The sequence below is a fragment of the Salminus brasiliensis genome, chromosome 24 (genome assembly GCF_030463535.1).
Source record: "Salminus brasiliensis chromosome 24, fSalBra1.hap2, whole genome shotgun sequence".
Taxonomy (NCBI): Eukaryota; Metazoa; Chordata; class Actinopteri; order Characiformes; family Bryconidae; genus Salminus; species Salminus brasiliensis.
The window spans coordinates 28,306,335-28,333,850 of record NC_132901.1 but is presented as its reverse complement, the minus strand read 5'-3'; the positions used below and the strand labels follow the sequence as shown (position 1 = coordinate 28,333,850).

Here is a 27,516-nt window from a genome sequence, read left to right as displayed (position 1 = left end):
CATCTAAAAGTTCACAAACCCTAATATTTTATATCTTAATAAATAAAAAATCTGCTTTTTGAATGGAGAAAGTTAACTACTGTACCTACTGTTTACAGTACAGTTCAGAAGCTTTTAATAAAAAGCAAGAATGAAACACCAGTCAGTTCATTAACATTTCAGGGTAAATCTCCTCACATACGCATGATTGTCCCAGGTAGTCCTTCCATCTTTAAGGAGAGAGGCTTGGACAGGAGAGCAGCACCTGGAGGCTTGATCTACTTCGTGTGTCTGAAGATTTAGTTTCACTTTCCAGGAACTGAGAGCTGTGTGAGTAGATAAACACAGAGTGTGTGGGAGTGTACAGCATGTAGGTCAGGGGTGTGGAGCTGAGGGTCAGTGTCGGCACAGCTTGTGGATTTCCCAGCTCTTGCACACCTACTACTAAAGCCAGCTGTTAGACTGTGTGTTGTGGGAGCGTGAGTCAGGAAGTCACCAAACTGGAATGCAGGGATGATGTGGAGGATTCCTGTTGGGAGGTAATGGAGCTAAACTGGTTAGACCAGGCACTTACACAACTGTACACCAAATGACATCATTAGGACTTGTTAAGTACTCTGAGTGCACTGGCACTTCCAGCTCTGTCCCACTAGAGGGCAGCAGAGAACACCAGAAGCCTATACACTGATCAGCCACTGAATAACACTGATGATCTGGTCCAGTGTCTCCTGTCTGTCGTGGGGTTGGATCTACATATCAGGCAGCGAGTGAAGAACAGTCAGTTCTTGAAGGTGATGAAGCAGGAAAAATGGACAAGCGTAAGAACCTGAAGGTAAAGGTGCACGTATTTGTCGCTGTACAGTGTACACTGTACAGCGAAATGTGTCCTCTGCATTTAACCCATCTGGTAGTGAACACACACTCACACACACACATGTGTTAGGGGCAGTGAGTACACACACACACCCAGAGCGGTGGGCAGCCAACTCCAGCGCCCGGGGAGCAGAGAGGGTAAAGGGCCTTGCTCAAGGGCCCAACAGTGGCAGCTTGCCGAGCCCGGGAATCGAACCCACAACCCTGTTATCGATATCCCGGTGCTCTAACCGCTGAGCCACCACTGCCCTGACAACCTGAGACAACCTCATACACCAAACTGTGATGTTCTAGATAATGACTGGGTCAGAACATCTCCAGAACATCAGCAGGCAGGTCCTGTGGGGTGTTCCCTATATGCAGAGCAGTCAGTGCCTACCAACAGTGCTCCAAGCAAGGACGGAGTCAGTCATGGAGGCCCCACCCACCTCACAACTTACAGGACCTAGAGGATCTGATACGACAGCAGGACACTCTCAGAGGTCTTGTGGAGCCCATGTCTTGACGGGTCATGGCTGATTTGGCGGTCCATGTGGGGTCAGTGGTATCCATAGTAACGAATAAACTGCATTGTTCTCCTGGATGAAGGGCAGCTTCAGTTCATCTACCTGTATATCTCTACTAGTCAGGCTGTTTAGCTCTGCTTCCAGTTTAATACAGTGATGAAACCGACCTACAAGGTTTTAATAAAGGAACAATAATAAAGCACATAATAAAACATTAGAAGAAGAGAGGGACGGCGTTATGGAGAAATAGCAGCACGGCTTATTACGGTCATTTCACAACAACACACGACTTTGTGTCCTATTGCTTTTATACAATATATATATTTTATATTTTACAGTTCTAATAGAGCCGTGAACGTAGCATTTAATGTGTTTTAGCGTTTCCTTCCTCCAAATTAGCTTTAGTTCCTTAAAAACCTCCACCCACTCACTGCACACCCTGCAGCTCCTCCTACAGGACTGGGCCTCTTCGTTCTTAAGCCTGTGTGTAAAGTCTTTACTACGTCTTCATTTAACACTAGTTAGTCTCACACTAGCCTTTGCACCATGAATCCACATGTTGTGTCTTTAACTAGTTGGTGTGGTGCAACAGATAACACCACTACCTGCCACTGAGCTACTACACCATGTGGGAGACTGGGGTTCGATTCCTGGTCTGGGTGACTATCCTGTGCTACACCAATAAGAGTCCTTGGGCAAGACTCCTAACACTACACTGGCCAATCTCTGTAATACCAGTGACCTTGTAAGTCGCTCTGGATAAGAGCGTCAGCTGAATATCATGACTTGCATGACTAGCACAGCTAGCTAGCTAATGTGCAATCTACGACTGAGGTAAAGACTGTCGCTTTTATATGACGACAACAAATGTATGACCGGTCAATCGACATGCATGGACGACAATCTGATTTTTAACGTTATATAGAAACGTAATACAAAAAATAATAAATCAAATTTAAAAAAATAAATAAAAATAAACTAAATGAAACGGATTAAAACCTGAAATGCATTTTCTCCCTCACCCAGTGGGAAAATAACGTAGTGTAATTCACACTTGCAAACCTGGGGACAGAGCTCCGTTTAACGCCGACTGGAGCTCCAAGTCTGCAGAAGGTAGCTAGACAGCATTAGATTAGCATAATATGCTAGATAGCATAGATTAGCATAATTTCATTTTGGTCTGAACTGAAAAGGAAGCCATATTTCGGTATGTTTCCTCGTAACGTTCTCCTGCTTAGGTGTAAATATGTAGCTATTAGCTGTTAGCTCCTATGTTCACACTAGTCTGGTTGGATACAGTAATGCGTGAATCTGACTTTAGTAAACACTGACTCACAATACAACCAGCCTGTGTTGGAACCTACGCACAGCTGGTGCCACCGGGCCTAGCTCATTACACAGACCAGCTAATTAACCCTTTCTCCTCTGTGTTTGTTTGCTGTTTTTGTTTATTCTATATTCTAATCATTTACTTTGGTTCAGTTGAGCTTATTCTTGTAATCTGGGGGCTTTTTTTCATTGCTTCTAGGTCCGGTATATGTGATTTCTAGCGCCGGCGTTCGGCGGTGTGATACAGTGGTCAAACACAGCACGGTTAGACCGCTTCACAACTAGTCAGCTCGCATGGCCGGAACTAACTATTACACAAATAAAATAATCCCAGTCATTAAAAACACACATGCACACACACACACACCACAGATCAAAAGACTTCAAAAGACCGCTCATTTTTCTTATATTTTATTGAATCTTCGCTACTATTTTTTTTCTCAGTCCACAGTTTCATATTAGTCACTACTATGTTAGATCAGTTCCCCTTTACTGCAATAGCAGTCAACTACTTAAGAGCTCAACCGAGACCCCGCCCCTCCAGCTCTCCTCTGCTGAATACTGCCCAGAACAGGACACCCCAGCACCAGGCCTTATGTACCTTAATATGATCATTATAATCAAATAATACACATTTCCTGTCATTGTACTGACATAGTCGTCCAGTACAGTGAAATGCATCTCTTCATTTATTCCACCAGTGGCAGCTTTAGTGGGCCTGGGCATGGAACCTACAACCCTGTGGCCCATAACACAGCACTTCCACCGCTGAGCCACCATAACACTGGCTGTGAAAGTGTATGGTGCGTGTGCTACTACACTCAGCTGAACGTTTTCTCATATTTTAATAATTGATTAATTTGTTTAATTAATATTTTAGAGTTTAACCACATGAATTAGTGCTTCAGACTGGAAAACTCTAAAACTCACCCAGATCATCCAGTTAAAGTTGCTTAAGGTGCGGATACGCTCTGCTCTGACATTCCCATGGACCTGATGCTTTCAAGCATCCTCGCGGCCCATAGAGGCATGTTCCTCAGCAGGAAAGCTGGAGAGCTGGTGCTCGGTTTGAGGTTCTCATTAGAAACACAACAGTTCTAGCTCTATCTGTACAGCAAACAGACACATCTTAACATCTTTTTTTTTGTTTGTTCTCTTTTAGTAATACCAAAAACCATCAGACAAACAAAAGACAACAAAATCATAATAATAATAATAAGAATAATAAGAAGAGCTTGATCCCATCTCATTGGCAAATGAACATCACGGAAATGAAAAGAACATCTAAAAAGGCCTCAATGCTAGATAGTATGTCACCTTTCAGTGGTGTTTGTGGAAAACAGAGAGGAGAAGGTCGGGGATTAGGGATGGGGGTTGGTGGTGGGGGGTTGTGGGGGTTATTATAATGATGTTATTATACGGAATAAATAATGAAGCTGAACTCGAGGTCTGTGAGGAATGGGAATGGGCTCACGTTTAGGATGAAAGGAGATACAGTGTGGATTGCTGTAGGTGCTTTTGGCGAGATTACAAAGTACTTGAGGAAGTGCGCAGGACAGAAGAAGGCACAGTGGCTTGGAGTGAAATCTTTAAGAACCACCACGTCAGGGGCTACCGAACTCATAAGGTGCTCTACACACAATAAGAACACAATAATGCACATTTACAAAGTAAGGCCAGCAGTCACAATCACTGGTACCCATCTCCATTAACGAGTGGCACGAGAGGCAGAACTAAGGTACAGCTCATCTAATCAATCACGCTATCGATTGGGGAGAAGTAGTGATCAGATTGCAGCTAGGAATGATTTCAATTCTTTCAGTGTTAGGTAGTGAGAGGATGGAGGGGGGGGGGTGAGGGGGTGGGGGTTGTGGGGGGTAGTAGTGTAGGACTCAAGCTAGCTAGCTTGTGATGCATATCGTCACTGTCATGCAAGAACCTTGGGTCTCCACAATACATACAACATATGTCCAAATATTTGTGGACACCCCTTTGAATGAATGCATTCAGCGTCTTTAAGCTGCGCCAGTTACTGCACACATGCAGCTTGTCTAGTCCCTGTAGAGAAGAAGTACCGCCAATAGAATGGGACTCTATTGGCACCATGCTTCCTACTAATGCCAGGCGTGGGCTAGAGAGGGGTATGAAGCCCCCCAGCATTGAGGAGCTGTGGAGCAGTGAAAGAACTGTGTTCTCAGGAATGATGGTGGTGAAGCTCCATCCAGTACTTCTGTTTAGGGGTGGGTGGGTTGGGGTGGTGATCATCATTATCCAATATCCTGACCTCATAAGAGCATTCTTGTGGCTGAATGCAATCAAATCAATCTAGAGTAGAAAGTCTTCTTCTCTGGACAGTAGAGACAGTTCCTCTAACAAAAGCAGGATCAACTCTTTTTAATACCGTTAATTTCAGAAGAATTGTCCCAATACTTTTGTCCATTTAGTGTATCAACCTTACACAGGAAGGGAAGAATCTTTAAAGGGTTTTTGTGGGACAGTAACGATACGCTGGGAGAAGAAGGGATAAAAAAGGACACAAGTGCACGATGGAGAATCACATTATAACAAAGCCAGTCAGACTGACAGTGATGTGTCTTTGACACGCTCTCATAATTAATCAATAAATAAGTCATCAAACGTGGCCAGCGCCGCAGCGCTGCTCACGGCATTTCATTCTGATTGTGTGTCGGATTAGTTCATTGATTGGTCGGTTGATTTCATCAACACATTATTGATTGCCCAGCTAACATGTCTATGCGGGGCCTGTATGGGTCGCCCAACTGGAAACCAGAAGGTTTTGTACTAGGGGTCCACGTTGGCTCCACATATGGATGCCCACCGGGGTCAGTGATGGGACCAGGAGAGGTTAAACATGGACCCCATTTGGGTTGCACACTAGATGGGACCCATGTGAGATTAGGGTGGGCTGTAACAACCAGGCCCATTTGGGAAGCCCAACTGGGTCCCAGTAATGACACATGTACAAACCCACTCAGAGCCACCTGGAACCCACGTGAGCCCCACATGAGCATGCTGGCTGGGTGATTGATCAGTTTACAGTATGATTAGGAGCAGAGATTTGAATCTGCAGCATTACTTCAAATGAAAGTGACTCGATATCGACGATTTGTAAACAAAAGGTTTGGTCTAGATTTAAAGGCAAACAAAAATGATCTACTTTTGGAAGAAAACAAAAACAACAAACAAACAAACAAACAAACGTTGCACAGTGTTTTTTTTAAGACATTCCAAACCAGTCTTCTATCACAACCATTATAATCAATATTATTACTGATACTCATATCACTTTATGCACTTTATGCACTCTATGCTTTAAGACTCTTCTCAAAATGAAAATAACATGAAAAAAAACTTTTTTTCTTTTTTTTAATCTTTAAAAAAGCTACACATGTTCTACTGGGTTGTCTATAAAGTTGTTAGTGTTTTTTTTATTAATAAGGTTTTTTGATTCATGTCATTGCTTTAAAAAAACAAAAAAAAAAAAACTACTGATCTAGAAGACGGCAATACTCCGTTTTGTTTATATACGTATTTGTTTCTCGGGTTTGTTCTGCTGCTTTCGGGACTCGTTTCTCCTCCTCTTTCGCTCTCAGGTGGTTTCCAGGTGAAGGAATGTAAAGAAAGTGGATTTTTTAAAAGAATTGGAATTGCTGATCGAGCTTCAGTCTATTTGAGAAGTCGTCAAATGTCGTCTAGATGTTTTCATGTTTCGCTTCAAAATTGTAAAAAAAAAAAAAAAGAAGTCCCAGGGTCCTTTTTAACGTCTCCTTGGCAATGACGATCTGCTTTCATCAAAAAAAAAGGTAAAACATATTTTGTGATGTAAACACTGCCATATGGCCTTCGTCAACTGGCCAGCTGTTCTCACGTGTCGATATCAGAGCGCTCCAGAACGTCCCATTCCTCCATCCACCACGTAAAACGCGCTGTCACTCAACCTGCCACCGCCACTGCCGCCAACCACGATGCTCTGAAACTCTCTACACAGCCTAGAGCTATTAAACATATATTGTAATATATTTACTGTATATATTTTCCTGTGTGGTACGACTCCCTTAAAAAAAACATATACATCATCACCAGGCACTGAGACATATAGAGTATAGAAGTAAAAGAATTTCTGTTTCATATAACATCTGTAGAGGACCTGCCAGACCTCGCTGACAGAGTGGATATGTGGGGGAAAATAGTCTTTGTCCTGCATTGATACATGTGGTCATCGTTAGTACCATTCAGTCATCACAGCATACTCTTCACAGCCTGGGAAATGTATGGTAAGAAGTGTGACCACCCCTTTGGTTAATGGTAGAAGTGTTGTCAAATGGAAGTAGTACAATACATCTAGCCGATTTTTCGAGGCGAGCTATTCTGTAGGTAGAAAAAGAGAAGGTCACATACTTTCGCTTCTTTGCTTGTTTTTGCTTCTCCTCCACCAGAGATTGACATTCCTGGACGTTTTGCGACTCACAGTAGCAAGAAACTAGTGTAGAAATACAACGTGGCGATAATCTTCATCGACGAAAACCAACCAAAAGCAAAAATTAGACACAAATAGAAGGACAGCAGTCAAGAAGGCCTCAGGACTCCTGGACAGGCAGGCTAAGTCTAGCATACAATACTGGATATATTTCTGTCCTTGAGGGTGAATGTGTGTGCATAACCTGATGTGTGACCAAAACGGGGGGATTTCAAGTGGGAGGAAGGGTTTGAGATATCAGGTGAATCCGCTGAATCCTGACATGGATGTGATGACCTTGTATCGGAGAGAACGTGACCTGCCTCGAATTCTGCCTATGCATCCATCCTCCCCTCCGGATCCATCTTCCATCTACGTCTTAGTTTCCCACCAGACGTTCCTCCTCATCCTGCATCATGCCCGGAGACACAGACGCTTCCTTTCTCGTGTCCTGTTGGTGAGAATCAATCTCAGGGCTGCTGCTTGCCTCCAGGCCATCCTCCATGTCTTCTGCTTCGTCCTCGTCAGTGTTCTGGTTGAGCTCTTGCTTGTGAACTGGTGTGGACTGCAGGAATCGTTTCGGAGACCTGTCCGGATCCCCGTCTTCCAAAGTGACCCCATTTCCAGCCTTGGCCCTGTACTTGATCCAGTCCTCCATGGCAATGACCCCGTCGCCTTCGCTGAGGAACTTCCACAGCGCCAGAGGGTCATGGGTCAACCCCGGCAGGGTCAGTCTGGAGGAATGGTTGTCAGTGGGCGCGGAGGTTCCTCTCTTACGGCGGGACTTGCTGGTGTGGTTGACCTGCAGATGCATGGCCATCAGTTCAACGGAAGAGGTGCGAAACGGACAGAACACACACTGACTCAGAGTGTCGTCTCCATCTCTCGTTCCCCCTGAGGGCAGAATTCCAGGGCTGCTAACCGTTCCTAAATCTTGCTCCACCGCACCCATTCCAGGCACGGGGCGGCGCGAGAGGTCCAAAGGCTCAAATCCACATTCCTGCGAAGCGCCAGATGTCACGCTGCTCTGATATCCGTTAGTCGGCACCATGCGGCTCGTGACGAGAGGCTTACGCCTGGACACTTTAAGCATTTTCGGAGGGGGCGTCTCTCCTGTCCAGCCTCTTTCGAGTCCGCTGGGGTAGAGGTCTCCCATCATCCCGGACAGAAAGCGGTACTGGCTGTCCAGATCTCTTTCTTTCTGAGGTGCTCTGGACTTCTGAGAAACTTCTTTCTGCTCTAGAGGTGCCAAAGTCTGGCTGTGGCGGGATGTGGAGACGTCTGTCGGACCCCTCCCGAATGCTCCCTGGTTTGTTGTCTGTGGCCGACGTTGTTTTGGGGTCCCCTCTCTTGGAGAGCCAGACAGTGAGGAGGGCAGGCCTGGTGAGGAGGAGCTGGGAGAGCCTGCCATAGCATTCCTCTCGCGATGATGCCGTTGTAGATGGTATTTGAGAGAGCCAGACTGGGTTCCTGCATAGTCGCAGTGGGGACATTTATATGGTCTCTCACCTACAAGCGATATCACATTAAATACTTATTAAAAATACACAGTCTTTCCCATATATGACAATCTACCAGAGTAGAACACGACTGTTATTACTAATGAACCTGGCAAAACACTACGGTAGAACCCCAAATTGCTGCTGAGATGCACAAAAACAGCAGATGGCACTGTTTGTCTTTGATTGAGCTCAGATTTTGCATGCATCTGTCAGATAATGACTTTCAGTCCTTATGGTGGTGAAAATAATGGCTATTGAATAATGTCTACACCACCTTTGCACCATACGTCTGAATCAACACACTTTACAAATACTATGATACAAATACAGCTCAGGGTTTGTGTGGTAACCTCACCTGTGTGCACGCGAAGGTGTACTTTAAGGTGGTGGGAGGAGCGGAATGCTTTTCCACAGTAGGGACAATCCTTCATTCCTGTACCCCGGACGCGCTCCCTTGGAGCCGAGGACGGTCCAGATGATGGTACCCTAAGACCATTCTCCCCTGAGGGTAAAGCAAAGAGTGATTAGTAAAGTCCAGGACGATGCTGATCGAGTCAGATTCAGGTTGGGTCATAGAATTGTCCAATTACTCTCAATAACAAAAAAAAGATTAGTATTAGATCCTTACTAGAAAGGTGTGTTATGACCGAATGGAAACTTCCAGCTGTCCCGACTCCTGACTGGTGCTGTTTGAGCTCCTGTCTGCAGTCGTTTGCACCTCCTCGTCCACTTCCTCCTCCTCCTCCTCCTCCTCCTCCACGAGGTCCTGCAGTCTTGTGTGCACTATCCTCCTCTTTCCCCGCACCCCCGCGTGCACTCGAATACCTCTGCTGTTTCTGAACATGGACCCGAGCATGAGCGACTACCTGCTGGAGGTTTTGGAAAAGCTTCCCGCAGTCTGGGCACTCCCAGGGAGCCCCAGAAGCCTCCAGATCCTCTTTGAAGCCTAGGCCACCCAAGTAGGCACGCACCTGCTCGGCCTCCCCAGCGACAGTGCCCTGTGAGGTAGGGCGCTGGTGCTGTGCCTGAGATCTCTGCTGCTGGTGCTGGTGCTGGTGCTGGTGCTGCTGCTGTTGCTGCACCGCTGCAAGGCTTCGAGCAACCAGCTGCCACATGGCGGCCTGCTCCCCTCCATCCAGCGCCTCTCCGCCTCTCTCTCCTCCGTTCCCCAACTCCGCCACCTGAGCCACTGCCTGGAGGCGTTCCATGCAGCTAGCACCACTGCTGCCGTCATTTGGCAACCCCAGGTAACCCCACATTGAAGACTTGCTTGAACCCGCACTGACTTCTGACCTCTCGGTCCGATGCCCTCTTCCGCTTCCCCCACCTGCCATACTGCGTGCCAGGAGCAGGTTGGAATACAGAGCTCCCAAGGCCTGGTTCCCAGGACCTTTGGACTGTTCGGTCCCCGAAGGCCCTAGACTCCCCAGGCCAGCCTTTAGACCCAACTTGTTGAGGTGCACTTTCATGTGGTTCTTGAGGAACCAGGGCTCCTTGAAGCCACGACCACAGACCTGGCACTTATGGTCAAGAGAGTCCTTGTGCTTGCGCATATGGCCCTTCAGGAACCAGGACTGGGTGAAGCGCTGGCCACAGGTCTCGCAACGGAAGGCTGGAAGAGCAGGCGCTTGCGGTAAAGGCATTTGTGGTGGAGCTGTGATGGGGCGGGAAGGGAAGACAGGAGGTGGCACAGGATCTTCGGGCGGGTGGCTCTCTTGCAGGTGAGCAGCTAGACGTTCCTCTTGATTGGCTGAAAAGGGGCACAGTGTGCACTTGTACGGGTTGTGGAGGATTCGGACATGACGAGCCAGCTCGGACGCTGTGCGGAATTTACCCTTGCAGGCGTGGCAGCGGAAGGCAGAAGCTGCTCCAGAAGGGGTGGGCTCTTCGATGAGGGCAGGGTCCAAAGGAGAAAAGGTCGAACATACTGGTGCTTCTTCTGTTAGAGGTGGAGTCAAGGGTGTCGAAACATCCATTAGGAACTGAGGACTACTGGCAGTTTGGAGAGGCTCCTCCGTAACAGCCTCTTCCTTCAGACTGCGATGCAGCGACCTGGATATTGAACTCAAACCGACGTCTCTGTTGCTGTGGTTCCGAATAACACCGTCACTCAAAGGGGTCGGCTGGGGTTTGACGTGTACGGACCTGTAGAGGGCAGAAGCTCTGCGGTCCCTGTCCAGACTATGAGCTCGAGCATGGAGGGACAGAATGCTCTGGAATCGGAATCTCTTCCCACAAACGTGGCAAGGAAACCTGAGGGCGGGCCCAGTGGCAGGACCTCCTTGGACAGTCACACCTTCGTTGTTGAAAAGCTGCAGGTCCAACTCATCGCTGCAGTTGGCATTAGCCCCAGACGAGAGGGCCTGCTCCAGTGCTCCAAAAGCAGGCGGAGGTGCTGATGGAGTGGCTGGAGGACTACCTTCTGAAGAGGGACTACACAGCTGCTCTTCCCCTGGAAACAGTGCCACAGCCGGAGTGGGAGATGATGGGGCTGAGAGCTCGCCATCGTCCTCTTCGTCTTGCTGGTTGGCATCAGCGAGGGCAAAGGGTGACAGGGGTGCATAAGGGGTGCTGAGATGACTGGAGGGGGCAGACTGAGGACTCTGGGGTAGGGAATGAGGGCTGTGATCTAGTGAGGGCATTGAAGGAGGGGACAGGGGGGCCTCAGAGGAGACAGGAAGCACACACTCTGGAGGGGAATCCATACTCTGTGGCAGACAGACAATAAGAGAGGTCAGAAATGCTGACCATGCAAGCATGGTAGTATGTCCATGTGTGCTCTGCATGCATATGAAGAGTGTTAACTGTGGAGAGGTGAAGATACTCACTAGTAGTGTGTTTTATCCATGACCCACTACCTTGACTGAGAGATGATGCACTTAGAGAGAGGTGATCTGGGAAGACACCTCCTAGAAACCCCTTCAAAACAACAAAAGGACAGAATTAGTCACTGTAAATACACCCATCTGAGACATACAGTGGATCCGGTCAAGCGGTGGATCTAGTGAACTGTCAGCTCTTGAAGGTGATGTAAGAACCTGAGATACTTTGACCAGAACCAGACTGTGATGTTCAACCAAAGCAGGATCAGCTCTTTTTAACACCCTGGATTTCAGAAGAAACAGTGAAATAGCAGGTGTCTCAATACTTTTGTCCCCTTATACACAGTGTAACAGTAACTCAGAGCGCAGTATGTGTGACGTATATGAGTGTATGTGGATGCACGAGTACAAAAGCTAAGGGCACAGCGGGACACAAACTGTCCCAAACAGGATGGGCGCGTGATATTTTGACTTCCCCTCACGCCCTTCCTGCAGCACAGTAGCGGCCTAAATCAGAATAAAATCAAAATCTGTCACACACCCCCACAATCCAACCAGAGGTAAACACATCATGCCTCAGTCACACACACATGAGCTTAAGCACACCAAGCGAGGACATGCCCAGACATAGCGTAAAAAATGCAACTGAGCTCATTGATGAGTGCGGTGGAGAAAAAATCTGCTGAATAGAGGAACATCTGCGAGTGTGTATCAGGGCCTGTGTTCTGTGTGAGTCACAGTGTGTGCTTGACTGTGTGTTGTCTGTGTGGGTGATAGCACAGAGGCATACAGTACTGTACCTTGTGTAAGGTGTATATATATATATATACACATACACACACACACACACACACACAGTATTGTTTATTTAGCTGCCGTCCAAGGAAAATCATGCATCTCCATTTTTGTCTATTTTTAGTTTGAACCCTGTCGCTGCTTCTGTACACTGTGTAGATAACTCTAGATGAACGGACCAATAGAAATGCTCCAATATAATAATAAACTCCAATATACACCAATATACAGTCCTGTTCAGAGGTTTTAGGCCCCTAACCCCATCCCTCTACCCCCGTCACTCAGCAGTGAGAGAGTTCTACTGTAGAAGCTCCAGATAAAGCAGCTGAACATAAATCCAGTAGAAAGGAGAAACAAGAGCTTCTCATTCTGAAGAAAGAAAGTAGTGAGATCTTGTCTGTGAGCTAGTCTGAAGAGCAGAGCTCGGTTCCTCCAGGGTTCTCCTGGACGCCCCCCAGTCCAGCCAGCACAGCGTGGAGGATGTGTTCACCTCCATCATCATCATCATCATCATCAGCAGCAGCAGGCAGCAGCAGCTCACCTGATTTACCATCATTAAGCCCTGATTTACCACCAAACCAGGTGTTGATCTGAGGAGAACTCTAAATAACACTAGACTCCATGAGAGAGGAGAACTTTGGAGATGTTCTAATGATGAACACAGTGATGGAGAACCACCACCACCCCTTTCTGTAGGAGTGATATTACTAGTGTTTATTCTAATATCAGTAAATAAACACTCACTGATCAGATCAGCAGCTTCACTCTCTGACTGAAACACAGAGGACTGAACCTCCTGAACCGAGCTCTGTTCTTCAGACTAGCTCACCGACAAGATCTCACTACTTTCTTTCTTCAGAATGAGAAGCTCTTGTTTCTCCTTTTTACTGTATTCATGTTTAGCTGCTTTATCTGTTCTGATCAGATCTGGAGCTTCTACAGTAACTCTGAACAAGACAGTGTGTGTGTATATAGCTCACCACTGTCATGGACAAACCTTGGATCTCCATTTCTGTCATTTTCCTGTAAATCTCAGTTGTTCTCCAACATGACCTGGAGTAAAATCTTTTACATTGACTTCCACTGAAAGTTCAGAAGGCTCATGTAAAGCTGCGTTTTATATATATATATACACACACACACACACACGTTATATATATGTGTGTGTGTGTGTGTGTGTGTGTGTGTTTAATAATAGGACAGCATGTTTCTGAGACTACTGTGGCCAGTTGGCATTTTAGCTCAGCCGTGCCTTACGAGGACGTCACCACAGTATCAATCACACTCTCTCTCTCTCTCTCTCTCTCTCCCCCCCTCATTCTCCATGTCTCTCTCGCTCTCTCTCTCTTTAATCCACCATTATTGTTACCTCTTTCTCCTTCCATCTTTTCACCTCTCTCTCTTCCCATCCCCCCTTCTCTCTCTCTCTCACTCACTCTCTCACTCCTCCTCCTCCCTCTATTATTCACTAATTTTCTTTCACTCTCTCTCTCTCTCTCTCTCTCTCTCTCCTGCAGTGGTGCCAGTTGGCACGGTGCCAGGGAATGCTGCTATCAGCTGGTAGATTGGGGCCTGCCAACATGGCGAAGGCAAAGAGAGAGAGAGAGAGAGAGAGAGAGAGAGAGAGAAAGCTGGGGTGGGGGGTTAGAGGAGAGAGAGAGGCACGTCTGAATGAGCCATATTTGATTGGTAATTTTCGCCTGAAAAAAAGAAAAAGAAGGAGGAGAAGAAGGAGGAGAAGGACGAGAAGGAGGAGAAGGAGGAGAAGGAGGAGAAGGGGGCACAGAGCGTTCCCGTTCCCGGACCCGGATCCGGAGCGGAGGATGCTGCGACTGTCTTGCTCTGATGGCATTATTATCATATGAATATCGTTGGTGGCGACGCATTGTTCGGCGGTGACAGACACGTCCGTGTCCGACCAGGCCTGTCACACCAATAAAGCTGCCTCCTTTCTCCAAATTTGGATAGATGGAAGGAGTGATAAGGTGCTAGACGGAGGGGGGAGGGGTACGCAAATAGATGAAGGCAGGAGAGCGATAAAGCAGCACACAAATAACACACACACACACACTCTCACACACACACACATTTGCAATATGGCAGCAAGTCACCAGATGATTCATGCATGCTAAACACCTTTGTCTGAATGGCCACATGGTACACTCCCCAGAAACAACACACACACACACACACACACACACACACACTTAGCTTTTTGTCCCAGTATTAGAAAAGTGCAGTTTTATGTGCAGCTTAATGAAGCCTAATTAAAACAGCTCGGCTAATTCAGGCGTGTGTAATCCGGAGTGTGTGTATCTGGTTTTAAGGTGAAAGTGTACAGAAATAAACCGGGAAGACCTCAGACGTGTCCTCCTCTGTAATTTCAGATCACAGCCTGCATTTTAGCTCATCCTCAAGTCAGAAACGTAGTATTATACTGACCCATCTGTGCTCCCTTCCCACACGCAACTCAAATCCAATCAAATCCAATCAAATTAAAGTGAATTGGTCTCATACACACTCTTGCACGATACAACTAGTCGTGAAATTCTGTGATAACTGTCAGGAATGTATAAAAAAAAAAGCTTATCAAATATAAACATATCAAATATAAAATGTATAACTATATTAAATAATAGAATATATAAAAATATTTACTTATATTGTTTATTGCACAAAGATGTGGAATTTGGATTTTAGGACTTTATACTGACTGATTTAGCTGAATGTTTTAATAAAAACAATACATTCAAATTTAAGAAAAAAAAAACTGATTGTTGAGAGAAAATAAATAAACACGCTGCATTTAGATTTTTTAATGAATACCTAAGTAATGCACTGTGTATCTGTTTCATTATTATAATGATTATTATTATTGTTATTATTATCATTATCATTTTCTAATAGATCTAAATGAGAGTAAATTGTGTAACCTAGAAATGAGTGGAATGAGTAAAATACGTAAAATAAGTAAAATGAGTGAAATTAGTATACTAAGTATAAAAAGTAAAGTACATGGTTTTATATTCAGTGGTTAGAGAGCTGCGCCGATACCCAGATTCACCACACTGCCACTGTTGGAGCACTAAACTGGGATATAGGAACAGAGTTGTGTGTTACCTCAGTAACTCAGTAACTTAGGAACTCAGTAACACAGTAACTCAGTCAGTAACACAGTTATTCAGTAACTCAGTAAGCACAGTAACTTAGTAACTCAGCAACTCAGTGACCCAGTAACTCAGTAACACAGTTATTCAGTAACTCAGGAACACAGTAACTTAGTAACTCAGCAACTCGGTGACCCAGTAACTTAGTAACACAGTAACTCAGTAAGCACAGTAACTTAGTAACTCAGCAACTCAGTGACCCAGTAACTTAGTAACACAGTAACTCAGTAAGCACAGTAACTTAGTAACTCAGCAACTCAGTGACCCAGTAACTTAGTAACTTAGGAACTTAGTAACACAGTAACTAAGTAACACAGTTATTCAGTAACTCAGGAACACAGTAACTTAGTAACTCAGTAAGCACAGTAACTTAGTAACTCAGCAACTCAGTGACCCAGTAACTTAGTAACACAGTAACCCAATAACCCAGTAACTCTGTAACGCAGTAACACAGTTACTCAGTAATTCAGGAACACAGTAAACACACTGACTTAGTAACTCAGCAACTCAGTGACCCAGTAACTCAGTAACGCAGTAACACAGTAACACAGTTACTTAGTGACTCAGGAACACAGTAATTCAGTAACCCAATAAACCAGTAACACAGTTACTCAGCAACTCAGTAACCCAATAAACCAGTAACACAGTGACTCAGTAACCAAATAAACCAGTAACACAGTAAATCAGTAACACAGTGACCAGTAACACAGTTAGTCAGTAACACAGTAACTTAGTAACACAGTGACTCAGTAACACAGTAACTTAGTAACACAGTGACTCAGTAACACAGTGACTCAGTAACACAGTTACTTAGTAACACAGTGACTCAGTAACCGAGTAACTTAGTAACACAATAACACAGTGACTCAGTAACACAGTAACTTAGTAACACAATAACACAGTGACTCAGTAACACAGTGACTTAGTAACACAATAACACAGTGACTCAGTAACACAGTGACTCAGTAACACAGTGACTCAGTAACACAATAACACAGTGACTCAGTAACACAGTGACTCAGTAACACAGTAACTGGGTTGAAAACAAATGCGAACAAATGCGGACAAATCAAGTACCCAATCAACACCGAGCTCTAATAGAGGAACGTAAACACTGACATTCAGTCCTCCAGCCCCCAAATTGCCATCAACTGCTTTGTGTTTGTCATGAAGAAAAGCACAGAGCCAGTTCTCCTCCTGTGCGTCACGTTCGGTGGTCTTTAACAGCTGAGCTCTCCGCTCCTCAACACCCTCTTCAACTCTGTAGCATGTAATGCAGCTAAAAGGATAAACAGCCCTCTATTTGTGCCGTATAGCAGATCCCCTCGAGATGAGCAGGTTTATCTATGTGTGATTGTGATTGTGTGTGTGTGTGTGTGTGTGTGTGTGTGTGTGTGTGTGTGTCAGTGTGAAATCTGATTCATGGCCTTGTGTGCAGATATATGATAAAGGATTGGGCGTGTATTTCAAAATCATATCCACATATGTGAGAATCATAAACTGGACAAATGCATATGCATATATTTTACATACATATATTTTTAATTGATATATATATATATATATATATATTCTTCTAATAAACATTTAAGCTAATGATTATTACAATTATAGTACAGTATATATTGTATAGTATATATAATTATAGTACATATATTCTACTAATAGAAATGCTTCAGAATGACCTGAATAAAATATTTTACATTGACCTCCATTGAAAGTTCAGATGGTTTTGTCCTCAAGCATATATATTTCAGTGTTGGCTATAAAGGAATTCCATATATTGGAATATATATGTCATATATTAACAATCTATATATGACCATAAATCAGATTTCCTTAAGGGCACAAATTGTGACTCTTATGTATGGAGTTTTAAAGTGTACATTAAATTTATAGTTGTGAGACATACACAGAGTTGTCTGTGTATGTGTGTTTATGTGTGTGTGTGTGTGTGTGTGTGTGTGCGTGCACGTGAGTGTGATTTCGACTTGTGGTTTTTCGCCTCTGGTCACACGGCAACCTTCCCCACAGACGCAATTCATTTCCTGTTCTTAACCTTGGCCTGAACTTACTCAGTCTCTTCTTTCCCCTCGCTCTCTCTCGCTCTCTCTCTCTCTCTCTCTCTCTCTCTCTCTCTCTCTCTCTCTCTCTCTCTCTCTCGCACGTCCAGGCCTAGGGTTCTCTCGCTCACACTCTCTCAAACACATGCTCAACAGCGTCTCGGAAAAAAAAGCATAGCAGCTTCCCCTTTTCTTTTCCGCTCTCTATCTTTGCTCCGCTCCGGCAGACCGTCCCGGGACGACTCCTACATGGCTTCAGCCAACACTGAAGGACCTGCCTGTCAGGAGGGGGGGGGGTATACTTTTGTGAGCTTATGAGCCTTGTTCTAGGTCGGGGGTCAAGATCAGGAACATGTCAAATTGTAACGTGTACAATTTTAGACCACCTACAGAATATAGAACAGAACTGCTGAACAGTATAAAGAACCACTGCAGAATTACATAAAATAAAAAAAATTATATATATAATATATATATAAAACAGTGAATTTAAATTTTGTTATTATTATTTTTGTATATATATATATATATATATATATATATATATATATATATATATATAAACAAAAATAATAATAAAAAAAATTAAATAAAACAAACAAAAAATATATATATATACATACACACACTTTTTAATATATATATATATATTTATTATTATTATTATTATTTTATTAATATAAATTAAATGTCCATATGTGTATTTACCTACTTCAAAAATATACATTAAATATGTTATGCATGTGTCCAATACATATAATTATATATCATTTAAGCAAGTTAATTTATTGGACGCATGAATCATTTATTTAATATATATTTTTGAGGTAGGTAAATACATTTTATGCATTAATATATTTAACAGATATATATACACACACACACACACACACACACACACACATCTAGATTCAAAAACCCTGGTAAAGAGTAACATACTTTTACTCAGAGGTCCTTCATTCAGCGAATCACTCCTGAGTACTCAGGGTCATGAATCCAGTCCGGAGCCCCATTTATCATTTACTACCAGTTCAGCTCTCTACAGTACACACAGCTGTACCACAGAGTTCCTGAATGCAACATCTTCCAATGTTTTCCCAACATTCCTAGCTATTATGGCTGATCCATTCTCATGTTCCTGTTGGCGTTGGCCAGTCAACACCAGGGCAGAGTCAGTAAGAATGATATCTGCATTACTGCCTCAGAATAACTCTCAGTGAGCGCTGAGTTAAAGGCCCCCTATCCTACACGGCCTCATACTCTTCCCCCAACGTCCACTTATGATGTTTTATGGGTGTACGATCCAAAACCAGCCACACTTCATTATCTTATAACCCTTATAATGAAACAGGTAGTTATTATTACTGTGCCTTTAGGACTGGTATCAGTACAGTTTTGGCTGCAGTATTAAAAGCAGCAGTAGGTCAGGCTGAAGTGGGACGTTTCTGCAGCTTCATTTTCATCACTGGTGCTGAGAAATGATCACTGTTTTGAGAAATGAACATCAAGCTGTTAAAAATGGGGCATTTAAAGCTACAAACATGGACACAGAAATGTTGTGGTCAACCCTGCATCCAGAGGTTCTGGTCCCTGGCAGCCACTATGTGGTACAGGTTGGAGTTTCCCCAGTTCTAGCCCACCAGACCACTAACTAATTGGTTAAAGACCAAGTCTTTCATGAGTTGGCCCTTGTGGGTTGGAAGGGGGCGGATATGCTATAGGCATGACTGAGAGACGTTGCTTTTAAGTTTACATTTCTTGAGTTTCTGCAATTTACAGCTTCAGGGGCATGAAGGACTCATCTGAGAACCCGAGGAACATGGAGGTGTGAGTTCTGTAAAATGAATATGCTGGAAACAGATTCAGCTCAGAGTTCAACTCAAAACTTACTCAGCTCACCTCCAACCGCTTAGCCAGGTCTCACCCTATCACACAATGCTACCAGCGCTCCATCCAATGAGGCCCTGTCTCCAACATTCGTCTGAACAGTCCACGCTCCTAAACTGACGCTCAAGCGCAAACGAGCTGAGCTTCATGTGATGTTTTAGCTTAGCTTCATCTTCACAGCATCACAGGAGCTATCAAGGAGTTCCAGTGGCTGACAACAAGGGGCCTATCGCCGAGAATGTGTTGGAGGTCGCTGTTAAAAAGGGCACGTTATTTGGCCACGCCCACTTCATTGATTTGAATCCTTGGTTTCTTTATGACATATGAAAGTGGCCCAAATCAGATCCAGTGTTTTGCCGTTCACACTGCCCCACAGGTAACACCCCTGTTTCACATACATGATGATAGGATATGGGTTCTGTTCTATCAGCTAACACACACTTGTGCTAGCTAGCAGCACCCATTCTGAGGGATCGCCCACCCAGACAGAGCCCCACGGAGGGCTGTGGCATCTCCAGGGATCTCCTGATGAAAAGGCCAATGCTATAGAGATCCCATCCTGACAAAGAATAGTTACAAGCACATGAATAGGGATGTCCCAAAGGTACTCGGATCTTATTGTATCGGCCCGTACTCCTCATTTAGGTACTCGGATCTTATTGTATCGGCCCGTACTCCTCATTTAGGTACTCGGATCTTATTGTATCGGCCCGTACTCTGCATTTAGGTACTCGGATCTTATTGTATCGGCCCATACTCTGCATTTAGGTACTCGGATCTTATTGTATCGGCCCATACTCTGCACTTAGGTACTCGGATCTTATTGTATCGGCCCATACTCTGCATTTAGGTACTCGGATCTTATTGCATCTACCCATACTCTGCAATTAGGTACTCGGATCTTATTGTATCGGCCCATACTCTGCAATTAGGTACTCGGATCTTATTGTATCGGCCCGTACTCCTCATTTAGGTACTCGGATCTTATTGTATCTACCCATACTCTGCAATTAGGTACTCGGATCTTATTGTATCGGCCCATACTCCTCATTTAGGTACTCGGATCTTATTGTATCGGCCCATACTCTGCACTTAGGTACTCGGATCTTATTGTATCGGCCCATACTCTGCACTTAGGTACTCGGATCTTATTGTATCGGCCCATACTCTGCATTTAGGTACTCGGATCTTATTGCATCTACCCATACTCTGCAATTAGGTACTCGGATCTTATTGTATCGGCCCGTACTCCTCATTTAGGTACTCGGATCTTATTGCATCGGCCCGTACTCTGCATTTAGGTACTCGGATCTTATTGCATCGGCCCATACTCTGCAATTAGGTACTCGGATCTTATTGTATCGGCCCGTACTCCTCATTTAGGTACTCGGATCTTATTGTATCGGCCCATACTCTGCATTTAGGTACTCGGATCTTATTGCATCTACCCATACTCTGCAATTAGGTACTCGGATCTTATTGTATCGGCCCGTACTCCTCATTTAGGTACTCGGATCTTATTGCATCGGCCCATACTCTGCAATTAGGTACTCGGATCTTATTGCATCGGCCCATACTCTGCATTTAGGTACTCGGATCTTTTTGCATCTACCCATACTCTGCAATTAGGTACTCGGATCTTATTGCATCGGCCCATACTCTGCACTTAGGTACTCGGATCTTATTGTATCGGCCCATACTCTGCATTTAGGTACTCGGATCTTATTGCATCTACCCGTACTCTGCAATTAGGTACTCGGATCTTATTGCATCTACCCATACTCTGCATTTAGGTACTCGGATCTTATTGTAAAGGTAAAGGTGCACGTATTTGTCACTGTACAGCGAAATGTGTCCTCCGCATTTTAACCCATCTGGTAGTGAACACACACTCACACACACACACGTGTTAGGGGCAGTGAGTACACACACACATCCCAGAGCGGTGGGTAGCCAACTCCAGCGCCCGGGGAGCAGAGAGGGTAAAGGGCCTTGCTCAAGGGCCCAACAGTGGCAGCTTGCCGAGCCCGGGAATCGAACCCACAACCCTGTTATCGATATCCCGGCGTTCTAACTGCTGAGCCACCACTGCCCGGCCCGTACCCCTCATTTATGTACTCGGCTCTTATTGCATCGGCCCATACTCTGCAATTAGGTACTCGGATCTTATTGTATCGGCCCGTACTCCTCATTTAGGTACTCGGATCTTATTGTATCGGCCCGTACTCCGCATTTAGGTACTCGGATCTTATTGTATCGGCCCGTACTCCGCATTTAGGTACTCGGATCTTATTGTATCGGCCCGTACTCCGCATTTAGGTACTCGGATCTTATTGCATCGGCCCGTACTCCGCATTTAGGTACTCGGCTCTTATTGCATCGGCCCGTACTCCGCAATTAGGTACTCGGATCTTATTGTATCGGCCCGTACTCCTCATTTAGGTACTCGGATCTTATTGTATCGGCCCGTACTCCGCATTTAGGTACTCGGATCTTATTGTATCGGCCCGTACTCCGCATTTAGGAACTCGGATCTTATTGTATCGGCCCGTACTCCGCATTTAGGTACTCGGATCTTATTGTATCGGCCCGTACTCCGCATTTAGGTATTCGGATCTTATTGTATCGGCCCGTACTCCGCATTTAGGTACTCGGATCTTATTGTATCGGCCCGTACTGTGCATTTAGGAACTCGGATCTTATTGTATCGGCCCGTACTCTGCATTTAGGTACTCAGATCTTATTGTATCGGCCCATACTCTGCATTTAGGTACTCGGATCTTATTGCATCTACCCATACTCTGCATTTAGGTACTCGGATCTTATTGTATCGGCCCGTACTCTGCATTTAGGTACTCGGATCTTATTGCATCGGCCCATACTCTGCATTTAGGTACTCGGATCTTATTGCATCTACCCATACTCTGCATTTAGGTACTCGGATCTTATTGTATCGGCCCGTACTCCTCATTTAGGTACTCGGATCTTATTGTATCGGCCCGTACTCCTCATTTAGGTACTCGGATCTTATTGTATCGGCCCGTACTCCTCATTTAGGTACTCGGATCTTATTGTATCGGCCCGTACTCCTCATTTAGGTACTCGGATCTTATTGTATCGGCCCGTACTCTGCATTTAGGTACTCGGATCTTATTGTATCGGCCCGTACTCTGCATTTAGGTACTCGGATCTTATTGTATCGGCCCGTACTCTGCATTTAGGTACTCGGATCTTATTGTATCTGCCCATACTCTGCATTTAGGTACTCAGATCTTATTGTATCTGCCCATAATAGTCAGCACTAAGAGCAATCAGAACTCAGTATTAAGGTACTCGGATCGGACCGAGGGCAATAAAAAAAGGATCAGGACATTCCTAGTCTTGAACACTTTTCCTTTTAGATCGGTTTAGCTAAATTAGGACATCCCTGCTCTCTTCACATACAGCACCTCCTTCAGAGCCTCTAATACGACTCCTCCTTCATCTCCTCGCCTGTGGCGTCTTCTGAGCACACAGCTCTTAGCGCAGATGTAAGATGTAAAAGAGGTGACGCTTGCTCGATGGGGGAGTAAGAGCAGATCTACCTCCAGCTGAGTGTTAATTGCCCAATTAAACCAATCAGAAGTTTCATTAGTAAAGTCTTGACTTCACCGTCCACACAGCTGCCAAACTCCTGCACATCTGGCTCTGTTTTAGACAGCATCAATGTAGCTTAGGCACTCACCACTAAGGTACTCAGATTGGATGATACTCAGAATTACAGTACTCTGATCGGTATCAGACATTACTTAGCATTAGGGTAGTTGATCAGATTGGTATCAGCCAATCCTAAACATTAAGGTACTCAGATTGGATTGGCATTGGTTGACACTCAACATTAAAGTACTCATATCAATATTGGATGATACTCAGCATCGGATCGGATCAGTCAGTACTTCACATCAAGGTACTCGCAGCAGATAGATTATCAGCAATACTCAACAATAAGGTACTCTGATTGGATCGCTATCAGCCAATATTCAGCATTATGGTACTTGGATTGGATCGGAATCAGTTGATATTCAACATTAGGGTACTAAGATCAGATTGGTCATTACTCAACATTGAGGTACTCAGATTGATCGCTATCAGCCGGGTGATCTGTTGATACTCAGCTTTATAGTAGACTGATCAGATCAGTCATAGATCAACATTAAAGCACTTGGATCAGATCAATATCAGCCAATATTCAACATTAGGGTACTATGACCAGATTGGTCAATACTCAACATTAAGGTACTCGGATTGGATCGCTATCAGTTGGTTGATCTGTTGATACTCAGCTTTATAGTAGACTGATCAAATCAGTCATAGATCAACATTAAAGCACTTGGATCAGATTGATATCAGCCACTATTAGGGTACCAAGATTAGACTGGTCAATACTCAACATTAAGGTACTCAGATTGATCACCATCAGCCAATATTCAGTATTAAGGTACTAGGATTGGACTGGTCAATACTTAACATTAGGGTACCCTGATTTGATCGCTATCAGGCAATACTCAGCTTTACATTGGATCAGATCGATATCAGACAATATTCAACATTAGGGTACTAAGATCAGACTGGTCAATACTCAACATTAAGGTACTCGGATTAGATCACTATCAGTCGGTTGATCTGTTGATACTGATCAGATCAATCATAGATCAACATTAAAGCACTTGGATCAGATTGATATCAGCCACTATTAGGGTACTAAGATTAGATTGGTCAATACTCAACATTAAGGTACTCAGATTGATCACCATCAGCCATTATTCAGTATTAAGGTACTAGGATTGGACTGGTCAATACTTAACATTAGGGTACTCGGATTAGATCACTATCAGTCGGTTGATCTGTTGATACTGATCAGATCAGTCATAGATCAACATTAAAGCACTTGGATCAGATCGATATCAGACAATATTCAACATTAGGGTACTAAGATCAGACTGGTCAATACTCAACATTAAGGTACTCGGATTAGATCACTATCAGTCGGTTGATCTGTTGATACTGATCAGATCAATCATAGATCAACATTAAAGCACTTGGATCAGATTGATATCAGCCACTATTAGGGTACTAAGATTAGATTGGTCAATACTCAACATTAAGGTACTCAGATTGATCACCATCAGCCATTATTCAGTATTAAGGTACTAGGATTGGACTGGTCAATACTTAACATTAGGGTACTCGGATTAGATCACTATCAGTCGGTTGATCTGTTGATACTGATCAGATCAGTCATAGATCAACATTAAAGCACTTGGATCAGATCGATATCAGACAATATTCAGCATTAGGGTACTAAGATCAGACTGGCCAGTACTCAGCATTAGGGTACTCGGATTGGATCACTATCAGTCGGTTGATCTGTTGATACTGATCAGATCAGTCATAGATCAACATTAGATCAGATCGATATCAGACAATATTCAGCATTAGGGTACTAAGATCAGACTGGCCAGTACTCAGCTATAGGGTACTCGGATCATTTGTCTTGACTCTACCATCCCACAGCTGCTGAACTCCTGCACATCTGGCTGTGTTTTAAAGAACATCACAGTAAGCTAAGCTAAGCTAAGCCTCCACTGACTCTCAGGTCCATCTCCTCCAACCAGCAGCTTTCCCTCAACCAGTTCAATCACACCAGTTTACAGAGGGGCACATTTTTGGGGCTGGGGGGCACCAAAACTAAAAAGACTAAAATACTCAAAAACACCCCTTTAGTGCCTTGCTGCCCCGCTCCAGTGAAAGTTTGGGGGGCGAGGGGTGCTTTAGAGGCTACTTTAAGGACGGGGTCTTATCTCTAGCCCTCTGTCTCGAGAGAGGAATTGTGTCATGCGCGTCAACAACGTGCAACCATTTTCACTCCCCTTCTCCTCCTCTTCCCTCGCGCGGCCATCTCAATTAAAAAACACGCCACATTAATGAAATAAATAATGCCTCGCGCGAGCTGCAAACTAACAGCGCGCGAATGCAAAACGCAAAGGCTGATCTTTTCTCAGTGTTTCAGCCCAAAATGCACCGAAGGGGGCAGGATTACAGTGCGTGCATGCCTAAATGCTGTGTGTTGGTGCAGACTGACGGGATGTGGTTGCTCCATTTTCTTCCTGATTTTCTTTCAGCACAAAAGATGAAGGGAGGGAGGGAGGGAGGGGGAGAGGGAGCAGCTGAAAAGTGCCATCATGGGGTTCATCTTGAATTTCGCTGCCAATACAGCCACCATCACACACACACTCTCTCTCACACACACACACTCTCTCTCTTTCTCACACAGAAAAGTACAGTCCAGCGCGTGCACATACACACACGCATGCATGCACTCATGCAGGGGACTCTCATACGGGGCAGCAAGCACTTTGATAACTTTCCTAAAGGCTTTACGATGCAAGGATAACCATGCACGGAGCCTCGTCTTTGCCTCGCCTGCCTCTCCGAGGAGGGGGTGACATTAGGACAAGTGGACCCTCTCTCTGTAGTGGGCTTGCAATTGCAGGACGCCCACCAGAGCTGGGAGAACTTCAATCCTCCCAGTTCATTGAAGTATCCCCATGCAATGCACATCCCAGAGCATGCTTCTCTTTATATATCTCTTTCTTTTTTTTTTTTCTACACACAAACAAAAGTTAAGCGCATGCGATCATCCGGGGCACTTTCATCTTTTGGACTGTTTCGCACGTGCACAAGCACAAAACACACCCCTGTTTATTTTTCATCCCACTTTAAAAACTTTGCAAGAGCATTTTCTCTCTATTACGCCTTTTTTGAACTCGGCTCGTGCACATTGCTCCAAACCCGGGCGCGTGCACACACACACACACAAACACACACACACACCGGCAACATAGATATAATAGACTACATGCACACACTCGCACACACACACACACACACAAACACACAAACATATATACATACACGCATGAATGCGCGTGCACGGGCGTATAGTGCATAAGTGCACGTAAGCACGCGCCCCTGGCAGGAGTGATGCACGAATCAACAGCAAAACAAATTGCACGCTTTTTCAGGAGTGATTTTAGGAGTGAAGCATGGGGTGCATTCCGTGGCCCGTACCGACAGCTTGTCCATTTACAAACACACATACACACACACACACACACACACACACACACAGCGGTTACCAAAAAAAAAAAAGAAGAAGAAAGAAAAAAAAAAAGAAAAGTCAGAAAACCCCCCCGGTAAGAATCGCCCCCCATCCAAAAGCACCGAGCCCCCCAACGTGCGCTCAGAAAGGCGCGCGGGGTGCACGTTAAGGCACATTTTAGTAAAATTAAGCGCAGATTTTGTGACGAAAGTAAGACTGAGTGTACTTACGGGAGAGGCGGCGAGCAGATTAATGACACGACACGTCATGATTACGTTTCACTTGAATTAAATACATTACGAGTTTAGAGGGGGGAGAAAAAATGGAAATCAGGGCAGTTGTATACAAGCATACGCCGTTTCCCCCTCCCTCTCTCTCTCCCTCTCTCTCTCTCTCTCTCTCTCCTCTCTCTCTCTCTCTCTCTCTCTCTCTCTCTCTCTCTCTCTCTCTCTCTCCCTCTCTCTCTCTCTCTCTCTCCCTCTCTCTCTCTCTCTCTCCCTCTCTCTCTCTCCCCTCTTCTCTAAGCACGTCTCTCTCCCTCATTTTTTTTCCCTCAAAGATCCATTTATTGTGCAGTCGTGAGTGAGTGAGTGAATGAGAGAGAGAGAGAGAGAGAGGCAGTGCTGATGAAGGGGAGGAGGTGGCTGGTAGGTTGCAATACGTAATTATAATCGGACTCCATTTTAAAAAAAAACACACACTCACACACACACACACATTCTCGCGTGCTGGGCCAGCTGCGTTCCCGCGCGCCGCTCTGGAGATTTGTGGTACACACACACACACACATATATATTTATATGTGTGTGTGTGTTATAAAAACCCGTCTATATTAAGCATGGTGGTGGTAGCATCAAGCTCTGCGTGTTTTGCTGTATGTACCATATACAGCACTGTGCAAAAGTTTTAGTCTCCTGTGTCAATGTAAAATAAATGTTCTCCTCTCTCATGGAGTCTAGTGTTATTTAGAGTTCT

General features: G+C 44.7%; 1 protein-coding gene across 2 annotated transcripts; it reads right to left on the bottom strand.

The window, feature by feature from the left end:
• Nucleotides 1-4,936: 4,936 nt before the first annotated feature.
• znf219 (zinc finger protein 219) lies at nt 4,937-26,935 on the bottom strand. Of its 2 annotated transcripts, none has more exons than XM_072669612.1 (5): nt 26,772-26,935; nt 11,495-11,585; nt 9,295-11,374; nt 9,022-9,168; nt 4,937-8,673 (listed from the first exon to the last, which is right to left on the bottom strand). In XM_072669612.1, exons 3-5 carry the CDS (start codon nt 11,369-11,371, stop codon nt 7,544-7,546), a joined length of 3,354 nt encoding a protein of 1,117 aa, XP_072525713.1. In that variant the 5' UTR covers nt 11,372-11,374; nt 11,495-11,585; nt 26,772-26,935; the 3' UTR covers nt 4,937-7,543. The 2 variants fall into 2 exon arrangements, with proteins under 2 accessions (XP_072525713.1, XP_072525714.1); XM_072669613.1 differs by having other exon boundaries at nt 4,937-8,634.
• Nucleotides 26,936-27,516: the final 581 nt, after the last annotated feature.

Bases quoted from the DNA above. Each gene is read 5' to 3' on its own strand.
- znf219 (XM_072669612.1), bottom strand. From the start codon at position 11,371: ATGGATTCCCCTCCAGAGTGTGTGCTTCCTGTCTCCTCTGAGGCCCCC. The intron at 9,169-9,294 runs GTAAGGATCTAA...CTTTACCCTCAG, and splicing joins GGTCATAACACACCTTTCTA to GGGAGAATGGTCTTAGGGTA. The intron at 8,674-9,021 runs GTGAGGTTACCA...TATCGCTTGTAG, and splicing joins ACACCTTCGCGTGCACACAG to GTGAGAGACCATATAAATGT.